Source organism: Tinamus guttatus, unplaced genomic scaffold (assembly GCF_059628265.1).
Source record: "Tinamus guttatus ecotype Peru unplaced genomic scaffold, ASM5962826v1 Tinamus_guttatus_pri_ptg000004l, whole genome shotgun sequence".
NCBI classification, from domain to species: Eukaryota; Metazoa; Chordata; class Aves; order Tinamiformes; family Tinamidae; genus Tinamus; species Tinamus guttatus.
Window position 1 is genome coordinate 12,533,760 of NW_028288538.1, and position 22,912 is coordinate 12,556,671.

Below are 22,912 nucleotides of genomic sequence, written 5' to 3' on the forward strand. Positions count from 1 at the left end.
AAAATTTGTATATGATTCACGTGTTTACCAGTGGTGTTCTCTGTGCTTTGGTTTATATAAGCTTGACTGAAAATTCATGTGGATAAAAAATGTCTTTACAGATAAAGTGAAGTATTTTCTGATTATTCTCACAGATAAAAAAGCTGTCATTTAGGATGTTCTTCCTGCTTTTATGTAGCTGCAAGTCATTTTCTGAGAGACTCCTTGAAATATGCTTTCTCAGATACAACAGCCTTGTTTTTAAAAAATCTGGATTAATTAACGAAGTTTTGTGAAGCTGTTATGTCATTTTGTTTCTACACAGCTCTATTCTTGCTTTCTAACTTGACACAACTTCTTACACATTTTGTAAAAACCAGACAAGATTGTAAAAAGCAGGGAGTCAGCTGCTTTGTGGGTTTCCCTCACTGCAGTGAAGAGTTTAAAACATTTTTAGCTAACTGTGGGCTGCTCATTTTGTTTTGTTCTGTTTTCCTAAAGGTACTAAGAACCCGAAGCTGCAACCGTGGGTGTTAGTACTTGATAAAAAGTCAGCCCAATTGTCCTTTAAAATGCGCATACCATAGTATTACATCACTAGTGCATTGAAGTACAGGAATGTTTACTGACAGACTGTTGTTAAATGCTTTCATATCAACTCCTTCTATTACAGAACATGAAAAACAGCGATTATGTAAGAGCACAGATTATATGAATTTGCACTTCAAAGTGAAATGGTTTTATAATGAATATGTGCGAGAACTCCCTGCTTTCAAGGATGCAGTTCCTGAGTACTCTCTGTAAGTAGTGAGCAGGGGAGTCTCATGTGATTTAGGGCTTGGTGAAACATTTATTTTGCTCAGATATCTATCCTGAAGTCTGTGCGAGATTTCAAGCTATGTAGTCCTAAAAAATCTTTAAATATATTATTCACACTTCCTCCCCTTATATTTTTATTCTATCAGGTGAATTGTTCCAATTGTTAAAAATATTATTAGTTATTGCATGTGACTGTTTTTATTCAACTGTTGTAACAGCAGCTGCACATAGTTGACAGTATTTCAGACGGTGTTCAGAAGATGCCTGAGGAAGGTAGGAAATGTGGAAACAGCATCAATATTTGTTATAAGCCCCAGCTTTCATTTCATATCTGGGCTAAGATACAATACTAATGGCATACACTACTAGAATGATTCTTACTGTATTGAGTTAATATTCTTCTAGTATTTTAATTTGCTGCTCTTTTCCTGAAAGTAATACATTCAGTCCTGTGATTTGGTATAAAGCACTCATTCACATTCCTTCATCTTCTGCAAGTCTGTTGATTTGCCCAGATGACTTGGAGTCCGTCATTGCTTTTAAAAGATCCTGAATAAATTAAAGAGAAAAATACTATTGAAGCAAAAATAGTTTTTTTTAAAGTATCATTAGTCATAGAAGACACATTCTAAAATAAAAAACGTGCAGTATTTGATACCCCACAAAATATTATTTCTCATATTGATACCACTGATTCTGTCTATGGAGTAGACCAGAGGCAGGCTCATACATACTTCCTTAAAAAAATTACAGCCCAAATTGTCACATCTTCTGGGAATCCTATCACAAGACTTCGTCTTTTGACTTTTTCATTAAAGAAATACTTTTGGTAGCCTTGTCTTTGGTGGTACAAAATTTATGTAGGATGAACAATTAGATAAAGGGCTAGAACAGCTGTGAAACACAAAGTGTCCAGCTCCAGAGTGGAATTTCCCTTCTTCTCACAGTATCATTATGGAAATTACTTGGTCAAAAATATTTTTAACTTTTAGGTGGTTTGAACCATTTGTCATTCAGTGGCTGGATGAAAATGAGGATGTCTCAATGGAGTTTCTTCATGGGGCACTAGAAAGAGACAAAAAAGATGGGGTGAGTCCTCTTTCTTTTCTTTTTTTTTTTTTTTTTTTTTTTTTAAAAAAAAGGCCTATTAAGGCAAGCCAGCAATTCAGTGTTACAGACCTGTAAGTTTTGCAAACTTGAACGGTCCTGCAGTGTTCTTATTAGACCTCACAAGCCATGCAATCAGTTATGCTGCGGGAAGATAATTCTGTGGAAAAATTCCAAGTCTGGAAACATTTTCCATCTGCCTAAATTCCCTTTAGATTTGGGGTTCTTTTTTGACTGATGCTTAATGTTATTTCATGCTGTCCTTTACAAACTGCTTATTCTATGAGATGATTAATTTTCAGTGATGGTGCCATATATAAGATGATATTGTTTCCATATTAGATAAACAGACCTTTTAGATGAACATTTTTACCAAGGGAATTACATTTTTCATAATTTCCTTAATTATTTCATTAATTGATTTAATGTTTAGCAAAAAATGTGTCTCTGAAACTACAAAAGGGAGTTACGCGAGTTCAGGTTAGCTAAGTCACAACAAATACGAATTTCAGAGATTATCTTTCTGCAATTGCACTGAAGATCTTCCAAGCAAGATCGCAGATGCCTTGAAGCTGGGGACACTTTGCTATTGACATTAGGCTCTTGATGCTTGTAAGAGAGGATCTTGCTCTCCGCATGCAGAGAACAAGTGTGCTGTCTCCGTTCGAGTGCAAAAAGGGAAGTACATATAGTCAAGGTTGCAAAAATGTCCTATCATGAAAGAGCAAGAATTCTGTGTTCATTTTTGAATGGATTGGAAAAAGATAACATAAATGTGAAAAGGCACAATTCTTAATGTTATCAGTGAGGGTTTTTTAATGTATATTTTTTTCTTCCTACTTTAGTAGGAATTTCAAGTGTAAGAAATTCAGTTAATACAGATTTGTTCTCAGCATACAGTTTCTCAAGTATTAACTCATTTGAACATTTCCTTTGTCTAGTTTCAGCAAACATCAGATCATGCCCTTTTCTCTTGCTCCGTGGTTGATGTCTTCACGCAGCTCAATCAAAGCTTTGAGATTATCAGGAAACTGGAGTGTCCTAATCCAGAAGCACTGTCTCATTTAATGAGAAGATTTGCAAAGGTAACTCAGCCTTCAGAGAAAGTAACATTTTGTTGCCATTATATGTAAAGTAGTTCCCATGTTGTTCAGAAGCAATATTCTTTAGCTTTGACTGGGATTTTTCCAGTTTGAGAAGTTCCGTTCCCTCTGAGATTTTTTATTTATATATTTTTATGTAGGTTTTTTTTGTTATTTAGAACTGATTACTATTTAGTTAATGGAGCAGCTCAGAGAAATCAGTTCAGGGTAGGGGAAAATTCAAGGCATGACAACAAAGCTTTGTTTGAAGCCCTGAGGTGGTAGTTCTTACTCATCAGCATGTCAGTCATGCAGTAACATAGTTTATTCTTATGGGTTATTTTAGAAGCTTAGTGAATGCGTATATTTGCAGGCAAATTGTCTGGCCATTTCATTGCTCATTTTTAATTGGAGATAAAATTAATACTCATTTTTCTCTAATTTTCTTTGGAGTATTTTCAGGAGAAATAAGGCCAAAAATTAGTTAAGATCTGTTGCAATTTCAGAGAAAAATGTAGAAATCGGAAGCCTACCCTAACTTCCAGTTTTCCCTTAAGTTTGTGCCCTCTGCTGTCCAAGAGCTAGATAGCTGCATTTGCACCTCTTACGTATATTCCTGAATCTCTGATGAAAGGGTTACAGTGGAAGAGGATACGACAGGTGTGGCGGGATGGCTGGGTAGGGCAGGCAGTCTCAGATATAAAGAACTGGTGATTATGCACGAATGAGGACCCTGACTCTACATGCTGGGGTATATAATGACCTTGCAATTACAAAGCCACCAGCAGTCAGACTGAAACAGCTGTCTGCAGATACCCCTCTTGCCTCTGAACAATGCATGGAGACCCTCCAGGAAGGGCTTATGTCCTCTCCCCAGAACTCTGGTGCAAGCTTTGCTTTGGGGCTAGAGGCAGGCCTAGTGGATAAAAGACTGTTCCAGGTCTCTGAGGAACCTGATTGTGTACTTTTAAAATAATGCGGTACTGGTCACTTTTTACCAAATAGACACTGCCTCATCTCACGGTGACGTATAGCATCTCGACATCTCTTGAAGAAGTGTCATATAAGATGTGGATATGATAACTGCATGTGCCCATTACATTTCTGAATGCCCAGAGTTTTACATCATACACAACAGCTGCAAGACTCCACAAAAGTTTGATGCTCTGCATTTTACAGGCTCAGTTACAGGATAGACTATAAACATTTAAAGACACATTTTTCTGAATTCTAATGGACCAGTTTTACAGAGAGCAGTGCTTTAAAAACTTCCCATTCTCTTTAAACTGCTGAGAATTTTCACTGAAATATTGGGAAAAAAATATTGCTCCAAATTCCTGTTTACAATCATTTAATGGAGATAGAAGGGATTTTGCATAGTTCTGTAGATAATTCTGAAGAGCTGTGAGATAAGCTTTATGATAAACTTATACAGGAGTTTCAATGTGAGTGAGTGGACATGGAAAGAGTGAGAGGAGTGAAAGGAGTGAAGGAAAGATTCAGAGTGAACAGTGTCTTAATTTAATAGGTTTAACCTGCTGTTTGAGGATCTTTGGATTTTGTTAGGCCAGCTTTCTGTGTGAATTGCAACATTTCCACAAAAGCTTTTAAATTCCATTGCATTGGAGATGTCTGTGAAAAAAAAAAAAAAATGCATTCATTCCTGTGGTTCCCTGTAACAGTTTTTCATCTGCAAACAAATTTCAAATTCATGTGATTATTGTAAATTAAACTCACGTTGCTAGACTTTAAACCGTGCTCTCTTGATTTTATCCTTCCATTATATTTTTAATCTATGCATTGTCACCTAGAGGACTTTTTGAGCTCTCTACAGTTCGGTTAAGTATGTAGCAGTCTGCAAGAACTAGTGCCCTCAGTGCTCCTCAGAATCAGGATGACTTCAGTAGAGCATCGCTGCTATTGAAGATTACATTCCGTTAAGGATAACCCACCATCTGTTGTGCAGGGATTTGAAAACATGCCCATAACAGTGTTCACACTGTATCTAAGTTAAAATAATGTATATCTACTGTGTAAGCACCTGCATAATCTATTATTTATACAATCTACTCTTTTTGCTTTGCACTTTTTTTGTTTTACATGATATTTATCATTTACATGTTTCTTCTTCTCTTCCTAGACCATCAACAAAGTGCTTCTTCAATATGCTGCAATCATTTCTAATTACTTCAGTTCGTATTGTGATAAAGAAAATGTGGTGAGTAAAAAGCTATGCATTCTATTTCTGCCTGAGAAATTACCTTAAAGTGACTTAACTCTACCTTTTGAAAATGTAATCACTTTTGTATAAGGGGAAAGACATGATTTGGAGAAGGAGTCCTGTTTTTTATTTTTTATACATGAACAACATGTTTTTATGGTTGCTCAGACAGCTGTGCAACAGTTTGAATAGGTGGAATTGTCTCAGCGTCCTGATCAGTATCTTTCATCTTGGATGGAGAGGGTGTGCTTTGTTTTCTGTTTTTAATGACATGACCAGATTTAGTATCTGGATGTAATCTAGTACAAAATCATAATTCAAAAGTGAAAATGGTAAAAATATCTTCAACTTTTTTTTTTCCAAGTGCAAGAAAACTTTCATTCTGTTCGAGTTTTCATTTTGCATCAGTTTGCAACAGTATTCGTGGGAGTGTTACAAGCTCCTTGTCCCGTAGGTAGCGAGGGAATGTGGACACACTCTCCCACTGTTATCACTGTCTGAGTTTTATCCATGCAGCAGTGGGAAGAAAAGGATGTGCTATTTTGTTGCTTTACTGCTTACAAAGGGATCTCTAATAGTGCACCAGATTACTGTAGACTAAAAATTAAACAAGATATGGACACTAAAGGTACAGTTAAGCAAATTACAACATTACCAATAGCTTAATATGACCAAGGGAGGCTGTTCTTGAACACTTACTTCTCTGTACTATCAACGATACTACATCAAGGCCACTACTCCCGAAGAAGGTAACGTTAGCGTTATGCCTACTGTCCTTAGTATGTGGTACCACAGTGTAACTACAGCACCATTCTTACACTGCTCACCTTTAAAGGCACAACCTTAATGCAGGTCAGACAGCTGCACTGTGCTTGTCACATTTCAGTGCATAACTGGAGGACATGCTCTTCTCGCCGGTGCTGTCATTGTGAGTGTGGGATGTCATAATCCAGAGGTCATCAACATATAGTAAAAGAATTCAGAAGTTTATCACTGATAAAGGTTAGGTCCTTCTGTTCTGCTTTTGAACAGGGTGGACTAAAAGTATTAATTTTTCAGGACCTGGAGATACTTGATAGGATGAGGTTGTATCATTCTGTTCCTATTACACTGTTTCATCTAAAATAGTATTAATAAGCAAAAAAAAAAAAAAAAAAAACTAATTTCAAAGGCATATTGCTAAACAGAAGTTTTATATACATGTTTTCACTGGGGAATTACTTTATTATATGATGTGTCATGTCTCAGACTTACTTCCCACTTCAGATATTTTAAACCATTAAGCCTTTTATTACAGCAAACACACTGAAGAGACCCTGTTTAGCAGATATCCACACATCTTGCTCCTGGCAATACTTAAATCTTTTCAAAACTGGAAGAGACTAAAAGCATCAGGCCAAGCCAGACGAGCACTGTGTGCAGGGAATCACTCCTCTAGCTACATTAATGCTTGGAAGCACGTGCAGCTGTATGTGACAGACCAGCACACTGTTTCGCCAGGTGCTTTACCAGAATCCAGCAGGATGTTTTCTCTGTTCAGACAAGCCTGTTTCTTCCGATCCTCTGTTCTATTCCTGAAGTAACCATGGAAATTCAAAGGCTGTATCAGCATCAACATGCGTGAAGAGTCATGCAATTTTGTCCTTACTTTCATATCTTACATTTCTTACCTCTCTTTCCTCCAAGGGAAAACCACTATTAACTCTTCAGGAGGAGGAAGCGAATTCCTCGCTTTCTTTATTTCTGCTTTAATGTTAATGAGTTCAAACCAACCTTCATACAAAACAGTCTGTTTCTATATTTGGCCCAATATTATAGCCATAACTATAAACATTGCTACAAACTTTACATTTTGATTATCTGTTCCTTTCAATTTAATTCTGATATTAAACTAAGTTTATTACTTTTCAGAAGAAAGCAAACCTTGACACACAGTATTGAGTCAACCAAGTAAACTGTTTGTGTCATTTTTTACACTGTCTAATGGGATGTTTTTAGTTGTGGAAACAACTGATTTTTGAAACCACCCTGGAATGACAATTTTACTAAGATTTTTAGAGAGACTAATCTCATTATGGTTTTGTAATAAAGGGAAAGGCATGAAGTATTAAAACAAATGCCTTTGTGGGAGATAACTTATTTTTAATAGATGGCATCTCTTTTAAATTCTTACATACATCTAACTTGGTGACCGTTTGAACTCATTTGAATTCCGTCTTCTCCATTTGATTTGATAGAACAGATGAAATCAAATAGTCTCTATGATTATAGTTAGGTTTTGACATTTTTTCAGGTCCATATTTTTACTGTTTTTGTTAAACTCTATAAAGCTCTCTATGTATACATAAACTATTCAGATAAAGCTGGACGAAGATTACGCCATAGAAGAGGTGTGTAGCATAAAAACATCTTCTTATCTTCCACCTCCTTGTCAGAGTTTACAGAAATACCAGTTTCATATATATATACATTTGCTATTTACTTTTATGCGCTGTGTCTGGCTGATTCCTTTTTTTAATTGCTTCAAATTCTGAGGGACAAGATGATACAGGAGCAATAAGATGAGAATGTTCCTAAGCTCTGATTATGTACATATTGACAGCAATAGAGTTTTTTCCATTGAACCAAGATAGGCTCCAGGTCTGAAACAATAACCTTAGTCTTGGAGGAAACTTTGAAAACTGTCTCATTGTGAAGCATCTGAGAGCATCTGCTTTTGTAATTGGCTTCAGACAATGCCAAAGACATTTGCATTTGTTTTGAACAAAAACCCCAAACATTATTTTCAACCACTTATTACCCATCAGAAATCATCATCGTTGATTTATGACATTGCAGATTGTTTCCAGAATAATGAACGTGTCAAAAAGGGGGAGATAGAGATGGAGTAGAATAGAAAAGCTATAATGAAATAGATACTTTTTTCCATGACAACGGTGTCAGGAATGGCGTAGAAGGATAGCTGCAACATCACGAGTGTATTTCTGCCCTAGATAACTCCTGTAAAAAGAGGGAGAATTTGGCTCCCCTCTGTCTATATCTAGTCACTACATTTTGTAGGTAGCCACAGACTAGTATTACCCAAAAGCACATAGGAAGCACCAGATACTTGACATGTTTTTTTTTTTTTTTTTTTTTTTTAAGACGAATCTCTTATCTCTTCTTATGGAAATGAATCTTACAATACTATCTTTCAGTCAGTTGTCTGAAAGGCAAGCATGTGTCATATCAGAAATAATCTCCCTGCAGTCCTGTGGTTGCTTCTCCTGGGTACTACACATAACAGTCCCAGAAAAGAGGCATTAAAACAGATTGTTTATTTCACAGTTGTATTTTAACCTAGAGACACTGATTCAGCACTAATATTTCTTTCAGTGTTTGCAGTTGTGCCAGAAAGTACATGTATACATGTCATAAGCTCAAATACAAATAATAAGAATTATTATTTATATATTACTCTCCACCTGTCCTTACTACTTGTCCTTTTTATGGCCCACTGTTTCTGGGTCTTTCTTGCATATAAAAACCGGTCAGAATAGAAGAGCTCCTGGAATAGTTTGGGATTTTGGTTCCATCCTTCTGTTTGCCACCATCCCAAGTTCCCCAGTTGCAGTGTCACTTGCGCAGTAAATCACAGTTTGGCTTCCATATGATGTTAAATTTTGTTGTCCATTCATGAACACAAGGGAACATGCAGTGAACACTCAAGCAAAGTTTGGGAAAGAACAAATATACAAGTAACAGAGTCTTTTGGCTTTACAACTGTATGAATTTATAGGTGATTCCCCATGGTAACAGTTGCAGATCTGCAAGCAGAAATTAACTTAATCACCACAACTGAAAAACTCCTGGAAAATGGTATTTATATATAACGTTGCTTCTGAAATTGTTTACCAGAAAATATTTACTGCCCTGTAAGCACAACACTTCTACTATACCTAGGAATACCGTCAAGAGCAGTGTTACGTTGTCAGTATCCTCCTCAAGGTCCTAATGACAGCCACGGGCCAGATTCTGCCCGTTCTCCCTGCAGCTTTGTTGCTGGAGGAGACGGGAGATGGAGCCCAGTCAGTAAATGCTGACTGACAGCTGAGTGCCCTTGACGGTAGATGCGAGCAGATAGATGCGCTCGTCTGACTTAGTCACAGCTCAGCGCACGGAGGGAGGCAAGGGGGGGTGTCAGGGATCCCAAAACATGGATCTTGTCTTCCAGCCCCTGCTACGGGAAAGGGCTCTGTGCTCTATTGCAATGCATCATTTCAGGGTCTGTGGAAACGTGGTGCTGCACTGGTGCACGCCGGCCTTGACCAAGCAGAGTTCTTTAAGGAAAGGTTGTGTTATTTCTCTTCTAATCATACCAAACTAGCACATAATGTCATCTGAACACCCAAAATCCCGATAATAGATCTCTTCTCTCATAATTCTTTAATAAGTTGCTTAATTTCATCCATTTTGTATTTTGTTACCTTTTTCCCCCAGCAATTGAAGGTCACAAATGCACAGTTATCACATTTTCTGCTTTTTTTGTAGCCCTGTATCTTGATGAACAATATTCAACAGTTACGAGTCCAGCTTGAGAAAATGTTCGAGTCCATGGGAGGAAAGGAGGTGAGATTTGTTTCCTGGTTCTCTTCAGAGTTACTTAGAGATCATTAGCACTATGTTTTTAACCCAGTAACAGCCTTCACTTGTATTTGAAAAAATAAAAGAAATTTAAAAATCTGAGAAACATACTAATGATCTGTAAAGTTGAACCAAAAATGGGTGTTTTGTGTTGCAGTCTGTAGTGCTAGCTTTATTTTAATGTTTGTATTGCACTATATTTTGCTTTTTTATGTATCAGTGCTGTTGCCTGTAACTGAAAATTTTGCAGAATTGGTGCATTGTGCTTTGTCTGTAATGTGTCATGTCTTTGTCTAATGCCTTTGACTTGCAATCCACTGAGCAGAAGAAAGAAGGAGAGAGATTCTCTTATGAGGTTTGTGATAGTAAGCATCTTTTATTATTCCTGACTATGTTTTCTAAGGCTGAGAAAAGTCACATTTCCTACTAATTTCCATTGATGCATTTGTGTAATTCCCTATGGTCTGAAATCAAAAAGAGCTATGCTTGGGCATTCAGATAACACTCTAAATTGAAATGTTTTAGAGGGCAAATAGTGTGAAGTCTTTCACAGTTTCCAAAGATGTGTAACACATTCTTATAAGTGCACTTTCCAGTATCTGAGGGCCTGATTGCAGCCTAGTTCAGCAAGAGTTGCTACTCAGTGGTCCAGCACATGCTTAATTTTATCTCCTTTTTTCACATAACGGGACTTTAAAAGTGCCCTGAAGTCCTGTCAACAATAAAAGGGCATAAATGCGTTCTGCAGGACTGCTGATTCTGGTCTTCATGCGGCTCACATGTCGAATGATTACACACGTGTGAGAGAGTTACAGTTCTACGCCTGGGAATTAGAATAAGCACTAATATGTTCTTCAAATGACTCTAGTTTTGGTGATGGGAAATGGTTGATTTTGAAAGCCTAGGTTTTGTTTCTTCCTGCCCCCCTTTTTCGTTTTCTTTTTTTTTTTTATTCTGAATAGCATGAAGAGCAAGAAGCTTTCTGGGCTTCTGTGTGAATACCTTAAAAGGAGCCATGTGTCTATTCAAATCAAATCATATTTACTTGACTAACATGTCAGAGAAATTTCGAAGTGCTGCATATCTCAGTCTTATTTTGGAATTCACCTTCTCTAGATGTGCACATGCACTTGTGGATAATAATTGTAAATATTCTGACCAGTTTTAGCACTTTATTGTTTACATTTTAACTACGTGTTTTGCAAGCTCAGGAAAACTTAGTACCTCTCATAGGCTGTAGAATCCTGTCTTCTTGTAAACAGATATATGAAGGTCATGAATACAGTATCCTTATTATCAGTAACTGGCCTTTCAAAAGAAGTTGCTTCTAAATTTTATTTTGGTGCTGCAGTTCCCCAGAACTTAGATCCCACGTGACCTGCCATAGAGAGAACTGGAAATAATGTTGCTTCAGATGGGCACAGCCCCAGCGAGGCTCCGCGGGGGAAGACGCTCCTCTGCGAGCGGCTCCTTTGCCTCTCTCAGGACAGGAGCTTCCAAGTGAAGCTGCGGATTCGCTGCATGAGGAGAAGGTTTCACTGAGCTAGTAACAGCTCTTTAAAGCAGCCAGGGAGAAAAAAAAATGCTCCTGAGAAAATGAAAGGACCAAGAGGGCTGAGAATGAATGATTAGGGAGTTAAAGCGACATGTTTCTTACAATCATTGGTGCAACTTGCTCCAGAGAAAAATCGAGATATCTTTCTGAAACCCTTTAAGTTGCTTAAGTCAGTCTCTGATACGCAGGGTAGTTAAAAGAGCTGAAGAGTGCAGGTCACCTTTCACCACTTGGCTGCAAAATTCGTTTGACTTCTGAAGCAGTTTGATTTTCTGAAGTAATTTGATCAGATCTGGTCTCGAACTGTACGGCTCTTGAGTCTGACCCAGTACAACATTCCCTGTGCAGACACTTGTCTTCTGCAAAGAGCACATTTCATGCAGCACTGTGTGGTTTTCAATGCTCAGTGATTTTTTTTTTTCTACTAAATAAACCAGGTCTGTGTTCAGATCTCAGCATAAATCCACTGTCTTCAGGATCTTGATGTTTTGTGTTACTGTGATCCTGAAAATGATTAATAATAGTCCTTTATAGTGAATTGTGTACAATTTTGCATTTCTTAGAATGCAAATGTTGTGAATGTTCTGAAAGAACATTCCTTACAATAAATGATGTGATTCTTTAACAGTTTTCAATATTAAATATTGAAAAGTATTTAATAAGTATAAATAACTATGCCTTATCTTATTCAGGAAAATTCTTATTGAAACATATCGAACTGTTGGTCCCAGAAAACTAATAGTTTGATGGTTGGTCCTGTTTGTATATGTTGTCTTTTTTGTCCCCACTGTCCCCTGGGGCATGTTTATTGGTGTCTCATATCTTTATTGCTTTTTTGCAGTTTCTCTTGCTTATATTCACCATAAAAATCAACGAATGTTTGTCAATAGCAAACCTGTGCAGTAGAGCTGTGACAGAGAATAATGATGAGTATTTGAGCTGGGAGGTGAGGATGTGGAAGAGCTGAGCAGTGAAACAATTCTGAGCTATAGTTTGCAAAGACATTTAAGTTGGTTCCCTGTGGCTTGGGCAGTACTAGTTGAAAAACAGTATAGATGCCATTCAAAGATACTACTGTATGTTAATTTAAAAATGATACTCATATCTTTGTTTCTATACTGTTTGTGTCAGGATAAGTGGGACTTCTAACCTTAAATCTGCAGAGAAAGTTGCATACACAGATCCTGTCAGGACTGTGAGATCTATTTTACATGGTCAGGGCCTGCAGACATGCAGAATCTATGTTTTCTGTACCAAACTTAATTTTACACAGAGATTAAAAGACACAAATGATAACTATACTATTCTAGGTTGACTACTTACTATGATAAAAAACACCATTTTTTGTCTGACTGAAGCTGACCAGTTTGCCTATTTATTGGTCATAGCCGCATGAACTGGATCTAAAAGGTGAATAAACCCACTTAGTGTATTGGTAGCCCTGCACCAATCTGCTTTCTCCAGTATTTCAGCAAAAAGATACAGTAGTATTTCTGTTATTAGGAGATACAGCACTGCGGAGCTCCGCTGCACAGAAAAAAAAAAAGAAATCTGGCAAAGGCTGTAAAGTCTCGGCAGAACAAAGTAAACTTTAAATTATGAGGACTTTTCTATCTTAGCAGCAGTGCAAAGTAATGTGTTCAGCAAGTGCTGTAGTTGACCTACTAGAAGCTGTAACACCAAATGTTGATTAAGGCCTTTTGCAAAATCAAGATACAAGTTTTTGCTGTTTTAGGATTTTGAATATTACTCTGCAGCTTAATGAGAGAAAATCAAAAATCTTAACTGATTTTTAATCATTAAATAAAGCAGAGCAGTTTACAATTTAGAATGTTACTTAGGGAGTTTATAGAAGAACTATGCATTTAAATAAACCACTACACTGTTAATTGGTCTGACTGACATCCAAAAAGGTACATCTAATTTTGTGGTGTATGAGAACAAATAGTGTAAAAAGGCCATCCAGCACTTTGTGAAGCCTGTCTCTAGGACTGGAACAGTATCTGGCTGCTTTGCAAGGAATCTGGCCCCTTTGAATTTCATCCTGTAGAATGAAACTGTGCACAGCTGCATTGTGGTTTTCATTATTAATACCAGATTTGGACCTTAAAGAATGTAGGATACACTGGAGTAAATCTGGAGTTAGGTACTTTAAGGTATGTTTTTAGATATTATTTGCACTGCCTATAACTTCTGTCCCATATCTGGAAGTACAAACAGTTCTGAAGAATTAAAGTAATTTTTGCCTATGCCACTATTTTTACTGTAAAGAAATTATCTTCCTTAGTTACAAATCTTTCATATAGTAAAAGTGGAAAGACTCTAGAACCTTTTATTATTTAAGCATCAACTTCATAGGCTGTATGTTTTGGCTAGTCTGTGACAAATTCCTTCTATAACTGTGTTAAGTGGAGTAAACTTTCAGCAGTCTGGGAGCTGTGTCCCAGACCTCCTGCAGAGTAAGAGCGTGCCCGTCACACAGGGACATGAACATGTCCTCAGATTTTGCTAATAACTGTACTCACTTTGCTTATTCTGCTGTTAAGGTAATAAGGAGCTTGAGATCACATGGGAAGAATTTATCAAATATAAACAGCTGTATCAGTGGAGGACAGCATCTGAGCATTTAGCAGTTCACATTTGCAGCAGAAAATGATTCCCTGAATGTTTTCAATGTGCATACATATGTGGGTGTATATGTATGTAATTTTCTTTTTATGCTATTTAACAAACATAGTTATACTTCACCAAAGACTAGGTTAAAATATGAGATGTATTAAAAATTGAGACACTTATTTCAGCTGTGTTTCTTCTTGAACACTTTAGCCTGGGGAATCAGACTGAGTGGCTGGGAATCTCAAAGCTTTTTCTGCAGCCAGGTGCCAATTTCAAGTCAGAGGATTCCAGCCCTACAGCAGTGATACTAAGCTGGAGGTTTCGCACAAAGGAATTTTTTAGCATATTCAATGAGAATTTTATGTGTGTACTATACCTAAGGTCTCCAGAGGTCCCTTCCAGCTCAAATCATTCTATGATTGTTTGCTAAACTTTCTGCTTAAATAGGTATGAAAAAGGAAAAGGTTTTGCTAAGGCAGTTTTCAAAGCCAACTCCTTTGCTCAATTCCTGCAGTAAATATCAGACTATAGTAAAATAAAGGCTACAAATACATTTAAATTTAACATGCATGTTTTACCCTTTTAAGATCAAGCAGTCTTTCAGGAGAGGTGTATTTATCAGACTGTATAAATCATTTACCTTAGAACAACTGATTTGCATTGAAGTATCTCATATAATATTATCAAAGCCTGCAGAGGCATTTATTTATGAGGCACATCGGTTTCTTTTGAAGGCCCCAGTGTCTTTGGGAACAGAGGTTGTATATCAGGGCTTCTTAAAGGTGCATTCAGTTTATTAGAAGAAGGAAGTAAAATGGGCTGTTATTAAGTAAGTGAAGCCACCAGCTGACCATGTGGGTTCAGGAGCAGCAGCTCAAGTTGGGTCTCCTTTTTGCATATATATTTGCATTGCTGCAGCTGTAAAGGGCAAAACAGATGGAAACACACACAGCTCCATCTCTGAGGGCCAGGACACGAGTCCTGCAGCCGCAGCGGGGCTGTGGGCAGCGCTGGCTCCTGTCACGGTCGGTCACGGCGGTGGCAGTGCTGGCCCCCGGCTGCAGCCCCTGCCGGCTGCTCCAGGCCCCCCGAGCAGCCGGAGCCACGGAAGCGGACGCGTCCGTGATGCCAAGGGAGCTTTAACCAGGGACAACAACAGCCGGGCCGGCAGTAGGTATCTCCCTCGCTGTGGGTGATCTCCTTTATTACCCATTCACCAGAGCTAAACTTCTGAGGTAGATACATTGCTTTGGATTGAAAGCTTGTAATGTAGATTGTGTTAAACATGTAACCCGAAATCATGAAAAGTAGCTGAATATCATATTTGGCACAAATGTACTTTTGAAAGGTAAGAAACGTAAAAGGTCAGACTGCTCTATTTCTGTTTACTCGGATCAGCAGGTAGGTTGTAGGAAGCCTATTCGTACAGAGCAACAGTTTCTATTAACTGTCTCTTAAGGCATGAGTTGGCCAGAATTCATAAACCAGTAAAAAGAAAGCTAAGAATCAGAGAGGGAAGAGATCAACAAACTTTTTTTTTTTTTAAGGTCCAGTAAGCACAAAACTTAAAATCGAAGAATTAATAGCAATACTAAACCTTTAAGTGCTTCAGCAGATTCAAGGAGGAGCAGAGTTAATGTGCATAACAACTAATAAAATTCAGAAGTCCAGTTTTCACAAGAGTATGATAGCATTACCTTCATTCTCTCCATAAAGCTTCTGAATAGACTTGGGGGTGGATTCTTTCCAAAACCTGCTCAGCACAGACAGGGACTTTGGCTTCAATTGGGAATGAGGGAAGAGCGCAGTGTTTTGCTGTTACAGGTGAAGCATAAAGTTCTTGGCCTCTGCACTCACATTTGTAGGGTTGTTTGTTTCTCATCGAGAGAATTTTTAAAGGAAAATGCATACATGTTCAGGTTTTTTTCCCACCCATTTCAAAGTACAACTAAAATTTTTGTCCTTGAATTGGAGTGCTCAATCCCCTAGACACTCCAAACTCAAGTGGCAGGGTGGGTACTCCAAGAACTGGTACTTACAAGCAACAAAGCCAGCAGTAGAGCCTGCCAAAAGTTTCCTTGCAGGGAGAAAACAGGGGCTTTTTTGTTTGTTTGTGAAAGACGCAAAAATTCAGGTTATTTCAGTAGAACAAATGAGACCTATCTCATTTAAAGCAAAAATAATTCTAAGAGAAATTAAATGCTGTTAATCTCCTCTGTGCCACATTGTGAGCCGTCTGTCTGCCAAACAATGCAATCAAAATACCATAATCAAACAGCAGTCCCCGCGTTCAGCGCGGCCCTACTGCATACGGCAGGGTAGGGAGCGCTGTAAATAGAGAAGACCGGGCTCTCAGCAGTCCTGCCATTAAAATAAAACAGGCTGAACAATATGAGTTTTTTCATTAATTCTCTTGCTCTGTTTTAGCCAAATAGGAGAGTACTTAAAAAATAACATAAAAAATCAGTTAGCTTTAAAGAAATGAGAGTAGTAATGTGGGATCTAACTGACAGTCTTTTTTTTTAATTAAAAGTTACGGTGAGCAGATTATCATAATACACAATTGTATTTAACTGCTATCTTTTTAGCCCGAAAGGAGTACATATATTCACACTGAATCATTTTTTTTCATGTCTGGCAAGCTGGGATCTGGTAAAAGGAGGAGGGAGGAAAGCTAATATTTGTTTTGTTTTTCACAGTTGGCAGAATATGGTAGAATTATAGCAATTAAAAAAGAAAGCAACGCAGGTTATTCGTGTGCAGCGGTGTTACATAAACTGTAGGTCAATCAGGAAGAGCTAAGCAGCTCAAAATGGGATTCACAATAACTAGATACCTGGGGGGAGAGGCAGATGTCAGAGACAAGAAGTGTTTCAGTGGGGATAAATACCTGTGTTTGTTCTAGATTCACATACTATATGTGCAACTATTTTCTGAACACAGGTAACCAGGAAGTCCTGTTAAGACAATATAAGCAATCAGATCTGTGAAATTACAGATAAATGCAGAGGATGGGAATTCTGATTACAGAAGTTCCATTTAATTCAGGAAGAAGTAATTTGCATCTCTGCAGTTTCCTGTGGAAACCCCAGCAAATCTGCAGTTAACAAGATTAGATCTGTACTAGCACACATGAAATTACAGCATGGAGTAACTCAGTCTAAACCCTTATGTAGAAAGAAGCCAAATTCATCACATCTTGCACTCATTTCCGAGGGGCAGGATATGTATATAAAAGCTTTCATAGTTTTACATGGGCAGTATTTAGAAAGTATGATATATAAATACTTTTTTCTGTTCTTTCACACATGTCAATTTTTCTGCTTTTATTTAGCGTTCAGAAGGAGTCAAACAGATAATAATATACTTAAAGCATAATTAAACGAATGTTATGACGTGTGCCAACAAATTTCTGAATGCGCTCCGTTGTTCTGTTGTTGAGGGGGGGAAAGTTGTATTTAAGATGCTTTGAAAAGCATTCTCATGAGCCTAAGAAAGATATGCAAGCTAAGAATTGATAGAAAAGTGTGATGCAATCTGTTAACAGCCATTTATACTACTGAAATGCATTTACTATTCTAAAAAAATTCTGGAAGCTTTTGACAACTGAGCAACACACTGATACATTTTAAGACCAGCTCACAGGTGCCATGAACTATAAATGGAGTCCAAGTAGCTATGGGATGAATGGTCTTTACCTACCCTTCAATTCTTGGAGTAGATATGACAAATTAATGCCAGTTATCAACTCATTCTTCTCTTCAGAGAATTCCTCAGAGTTTTTTTTTTTCTTTTCTTGATTTTTTTGTTGTTGTTGTTATTTTTTGGGGGGGAGTGTCTTTAGTCTTTTTTTTTTTTTTTTTCTGCATCTTCATCAAATTGTGTGATGCAGCTGAGACTTGAGGAAAAAAAATACAATTCCCCAATATTGCAGATAGTTGATTTAGTCTCGTCCTGCCGAGCTTCCTCTCTGGGAAGCCTCCCTCCCCGAGGCAGCCCTTGTGCTGAGCGGCTGTTTCTGCCTCGGGTGTCGCAGCCAGCGCGAGTCCCGTCCTGTCAGGCAGCCGCTTTGCGTGTGTAGGACTCTCTGATCTGACCTGGGAGTTACCGGCACAGAGAGGACAGATGATAAACGAAAAATGCACGTTTTCATCCTGGCCAAGCACCCAAATTATTATGTAGTCCTGTAAGTGACAAACGAACAGCACTTAAGAGTACGGTGTGGTTGTTGGTCCTCACAGGACTGCAGGTGCTGAGCCCCCGCTCGCCCTGTGCTCGTGAGCGCGCGTGTCTGCGCGGCGCCCGCCGCCCACAACACCCTCTGCCACCGGTAGGACCCGCCTGTGCCTCTGTAACGTATGTTTTGTCCTGCAATCTGAACCTTCTCATTTTGGTCAAGCTATGGCCAATTGCAGGTGAATTTAGCAAATGTGTTACATCTTTTGGTCATTGTCTGATAGAGAGTCACTGGTCTCTAGTCCCAGGAACTTAATTCTCTTGTGCATGATCTACCAAGGAATTCAAGTCTTCTGCCTGACCAGTATTTGTGTTTTCTCTTACCTGTACCGTGTTCAGTGCGAACGCTCATGGGTTCAGTGTTTGTTAAATGTTAATGTTCTCATGGAGGGCTCCCACTGTAGGAGGCCCAATCCCCTGAGGAGTGCCTTTTCTAGAAGAATCTTCGCTGGTGTCAGTCTGCTTGTAGCTTTGTCTGCTAATAATGATATTTCTGCTTTTTGTATGAAGCAGAATGATCACTTCAAGAAAATTGCATTGCCAGTGTTTATCTGCTAGGGAAACTATTATAACATGATGGGAAAACTCTCAATACAAAGTAGTTAAAAACTAGACTGTGAGTAATCAGTGTTAAAATATGGGGTTCTCGATTTAAAAAGTGCCGCACATGAGCAGCATGCGAGTCCTGTCATTCTTTGTCAATGTCTGTTGGCATTTTACAGAGGCAGGGGTCAGCTGTAACGTTTAGAGGTGAGTGCAGTCAGACTCATGCAGGGATCAGGGTGATAGTTTTAAAGGTTTTGGCTTAGCCTAAAGTCCGAATGCTTTAGGGTATTCAGTACTGTGGCTATATAAATCATGTTGCCAGTATTCATGTATTTTATAATCATGATTACCAGAGTAACGTTATTGAGCCTTTACATAAGGATGGATGGCAATTCCCTTTTCTATGTGAGATTTGGGTGAAAAGGTAATTAAAAAAAAAAAAAAAAAAGATTTTCTATGCTTTTAAACCATAACCTCTGAGGACAGAAAGAATGGTCTGAGACCAGAACACAGTAGATCTTGGGGGGTGCTTCCAGGGAGAGTTTGTTTTTTCCTAATTTCGCCTTGGAATTCCTACATGATTCCCTGTAAGACATGCAGAGCCTTGTCCAAAGTGTGGTTAGAAGAGCTGATCTGACTCGCCATAGTATTTTTAAGCATTATATGAAAAATAGATACTAGTAACTTTACTGAGGCAGGTGAAAGGTAAGAAAAAACAAAGGAAGATTGGATTATGCACTCCAAATGCAAATTCCCTTTTGAAAGTGTCAGAAAATTTGTATATGACGTGGCCGCAGAATTTGAGCATTATTATTGAAAACATTGCGATGTTGGTAACCAGAGACCCGGTACATCCCTCATTCATGTGCTGTTGTTGATCTTGATGATCATCAGTGGTATTACCCACAGTGGACTATAATTACTTTTCCTAAATGCTGAAGCTCAAGGAGACAGAACTCTTTTTTACAAGCTACCAATCCATATCAACAAAGAACCTTTTTGATTAAAATCTGTGCATGGAACCCCATCCTTCTGCTTGATTAGACATAAATGTAAAATTATTGTTCTCCCCTGCATTCCCTTTTTTCCTATATTTAGAGGACCTGTATGAGAGATGCAAGTTTTTGTTCTGCCTGTATTTCAGAACATACTGCACTATGCTTGAATTACATATATCTTAATGGCTTTTAGAAATAAAAAGACTGAAATTCAATAGATTCCCTTCCCTCTTACCATATCAGTAGTACCAGCATGGATAGTCTTCAAACCATCTTCCTCGGTGCTGGCTGTTCTACTTTTACATTGCATTAATGGAAAAATGGAAACACCTTCTAAGTAAAACAAATTATTGGCAATGGAGACCCAGACTTCCTAGGCATCTTTCTCCTGCTATGCTTTTTGTGTGCCATTGTCTGGCAATCATCACTCTAATCCTGGGATGGCTGACACAGCTTGTGCCAGCCCAAGGTAAAGGGTTAATCTGTAACAGTGTAATTCTGCACTGTTACGGTACTTTCGTAACTGATTCTTGGGGGCTTACTAAGCAATATTTTGTTGTAGCAGGTGTTTCCACATTTGGTTTTCCATAGTGCAGTGTAACATTGCATATCATTCTTAATTTTTCAGTTGTACCTGAAAAACCAAGAACATAACAGAAAGGCAAAAAATAATGTTATTTACAATCTCTTTGCAGTTGGATCCTGAGGCTAGTGTTGGCCTAAAGGAACTTCAGATGAAGCTTAGTAATGTACTGGATGAACTCAGCATGACATACGCTACAAGGTAACGATCCTATTTTACTGCAAACCATAGAGAACTATTCCTGTCAAATTCCACTGCTAGTCGGGTGCCTGTTGGGATGTCCTTCGGCGGAGCAGCTTGGGCGCTGCCGTGGCGCTGTGCAGCCGTGCGCGCCTGGCTGCAAACGTGCGGCGGCAGCCGCTCTGCGCGCAGGGGCGTGCGGCAGCAGCGCAGCTGCCAGCTCTGTTCTGCGCTCTCAAAGACAGACAGTGCCCTGTTTGTTCTTGCCTGATGCTGTGTTTAACTTCTCTCTCCGTCTACGTGCACGTTATTTCCTGAGACTGACGGCATTTGTAAGTGGTCTGCCTCGCGCAGGGAAGGCTGCGTGCGCTCAGCCTGCTGCAGGTGATCCCTGTGAACGGCCTTCTCGCGTCACTGGCTTTGCCTGTGGCTCCGCAGGAGTCGGCTGAAAACGACTCCTGAAACCCGCCATTAATGAGACAGCATGAAGACAGACTGACGTCTTGAGTGACTGCGGTGTTCTGCCAGCAGCGTGCCAGTACTGTGGGAAGCTGCAAGTTATTTTTGATTCTAAAAAGAAGGGAATGTAAGAATTCCTCCTGTGGCTGCAGTGGTGTTCAATAAGTGAAGTCTGTAGTTGCTGATTCAGTCAATTGATGAACAGTCTGGGTGGACTCTCTTCACTGTGTGTGCTTAGTACATCACTGCTTACCTTTGGCTCCCAGGCTCTGGTTCTCTCATCACTGACAGTGCAGGAATGTTATTTCAGGGCTTCTTTCTGAATAAGCCAACTGGATAATCCACAATAGCCGAGGTCAGTCTAGGATATGCCCCAGATAGCTAGAATAAACACAAATTCCACCCAGAACTCAACACATTCGACACCATGCCATAAAAACACTGGCCCTTTCATTATTTATGAGTGCTCTGAAATAAGCAAACTGCAGCTTTTGGAGAAAAAAAATCTTCATACAGTTCAAGTATTTTAGTTCTATCAACTAGTTGCAAAGAAACAAGTAAAAATTATGATGAACACATGAAAAAGTCATACTGAGACAAACAGGGCAAAATGAGTGGAAGTTTTCATTTGTCCTCAGGAAAAATATGAAAGCTAAGCCAAGTGAATTGAGAAGAGAAAACATGTCTTTACTGTTCCTATTGTGCTTTCATACCAAAAATAAAATCTGGAGTAGCTCTGTCAATCATACCCCAGGTTGCAAATTTTCCTTCATCTGTTATTTTCAGAAAATAATTATTGGCACCAATACAGTGCTATGAAAAGCAGTAATAGAATTGAAACAAGAAGAGATAAAGAGCAAATGAAAACAGTAACTGAATCAATTCTATGGGTTCAGATCCTTCAGAGGGGTTATTTTAAGTTTAAAGTACCTGCAGTATCTTGTATTGGAGAGCTACCCATCATCACAGATACAATTTAGATCTTCTTAATAAAACTCATTCAAAATGATAAATGGTTATTTTCTATCCCAAAAATATTTCATTTTTTTTTCAAACTATAGTTTCCAACTTGTTATCGAAGACTGTGTGAAGCAAATGAGCTCTGAGCTGAGCCAGATGCGAGGCAATGGGAACGCAGCCGCCAACAAGAACAGCGCGGCCCTCGATGCCGAGATGGTGCTGAGGCCGCTCATGGACTTCCTGGACAAAACGTACGTGGGGCGGCCGCCGGCTGGGCTCACCCTGGAGCGGGTTATTTTATTTACATTTGAGTTGAGACGCTTATTTCCAGAACAAGTTTTTAGGAAAAGACACAAATGTCTCTACGCTTGCATATAGCTATCATAAGCTTATAACATAAAATGTAGCGAGGGCTGATTTTCTGCCTGTGAGATCTGATTCCAGCTTACCATTTGACAAAGCCACCATCATACCTTCTTCAAGCCTGAAATACATAATGATATGATGGAAGCAAAGGGAAGATGTTTTTAAAATACCGACCAAATAGAAAATGTTCCTCTCCACTGGAATGTGAAATATAATTTTAGCATGTCCTAAACCCCTTCCACGTAAAATATAAATATGATACTAAAAAAACTTTGCTTGGCAATTTCAAAAAAAAAGGATAGTATTATAATCATATTTAATTAATATGGTTTGGTTTTTAATTAATTACTTTTATTTATGTGCATTTTAAAAGATAAGTTGTCATATTTATGTATATTGATGTGTACATTTTCTTCACAAAAACCTCTTTTTACATGATCAGCTCAGATATAGTTCTGTAAAGATCCCCATACATGCATTTACCTAATAACAATTTGAATTTGTTTTCTTATGCCTGAAAACTAGCACTTTATTTATGTTACTCAATCACATACATGATGGTTCATGAAAATACTCTTAGAT

General features: G+C 38.5%; 2 protein-coding genes across 3 annotated transcripts in view; one reads left to right on the forward strand and one right to left on the reverse strand.

Annotated features, from left to right (window-relative positions):
- RSL24D1 (ribosomal L24 domain containing 1) overlaps positions 1–22,912 on the reverse strand; it is a 293,765-nt gene that overhangs the window by 120,380 nt on the left and 150,473 nt on the right. The window lies entirely within an intron of this gene.
- Positions 1–22,912, forward strand: part of UNC13C (unc-13 homolog C) — a 120,507-nt gene that overhangs the window by 73,733 nt on the left and 23,862 nt on the right. Inside the window, exons 18-25 of one of the 2 annotated variants that reach the window (XM_088520613.1) lie at positions 653–779; positions 1,791–1,887; positions 2,847–2,990; positions 5,128–5,205; positions 9,739–9,816; positions 10,157–10,186; positions 20,478–20,566; positions 22,066–22,215. In XM_088520613.1, the coding sequence (XP_088376739.1) occupies positions 653–779; positions 1,791–1,887; positions 2,847–2,990; positions 5,128–5,205; positions 9,739–9,816; positions 10,157–10,186; positions 20,478–20,566; positions 22,066–22,215 (793 nt within the window). The remainder of the gene's footprint in view (positions 1–652; positions 780–1,790; positions 1,888–2,846; positions 2,991–5,127; positions 5,206–9,738; positions 9,817–10,156; positions 10,187–20,477; positions 20,567–22,065; positions 22,216–22,912) is intronic. The other variant, XM_088520606.1, reaches the window with a different exon arrangement.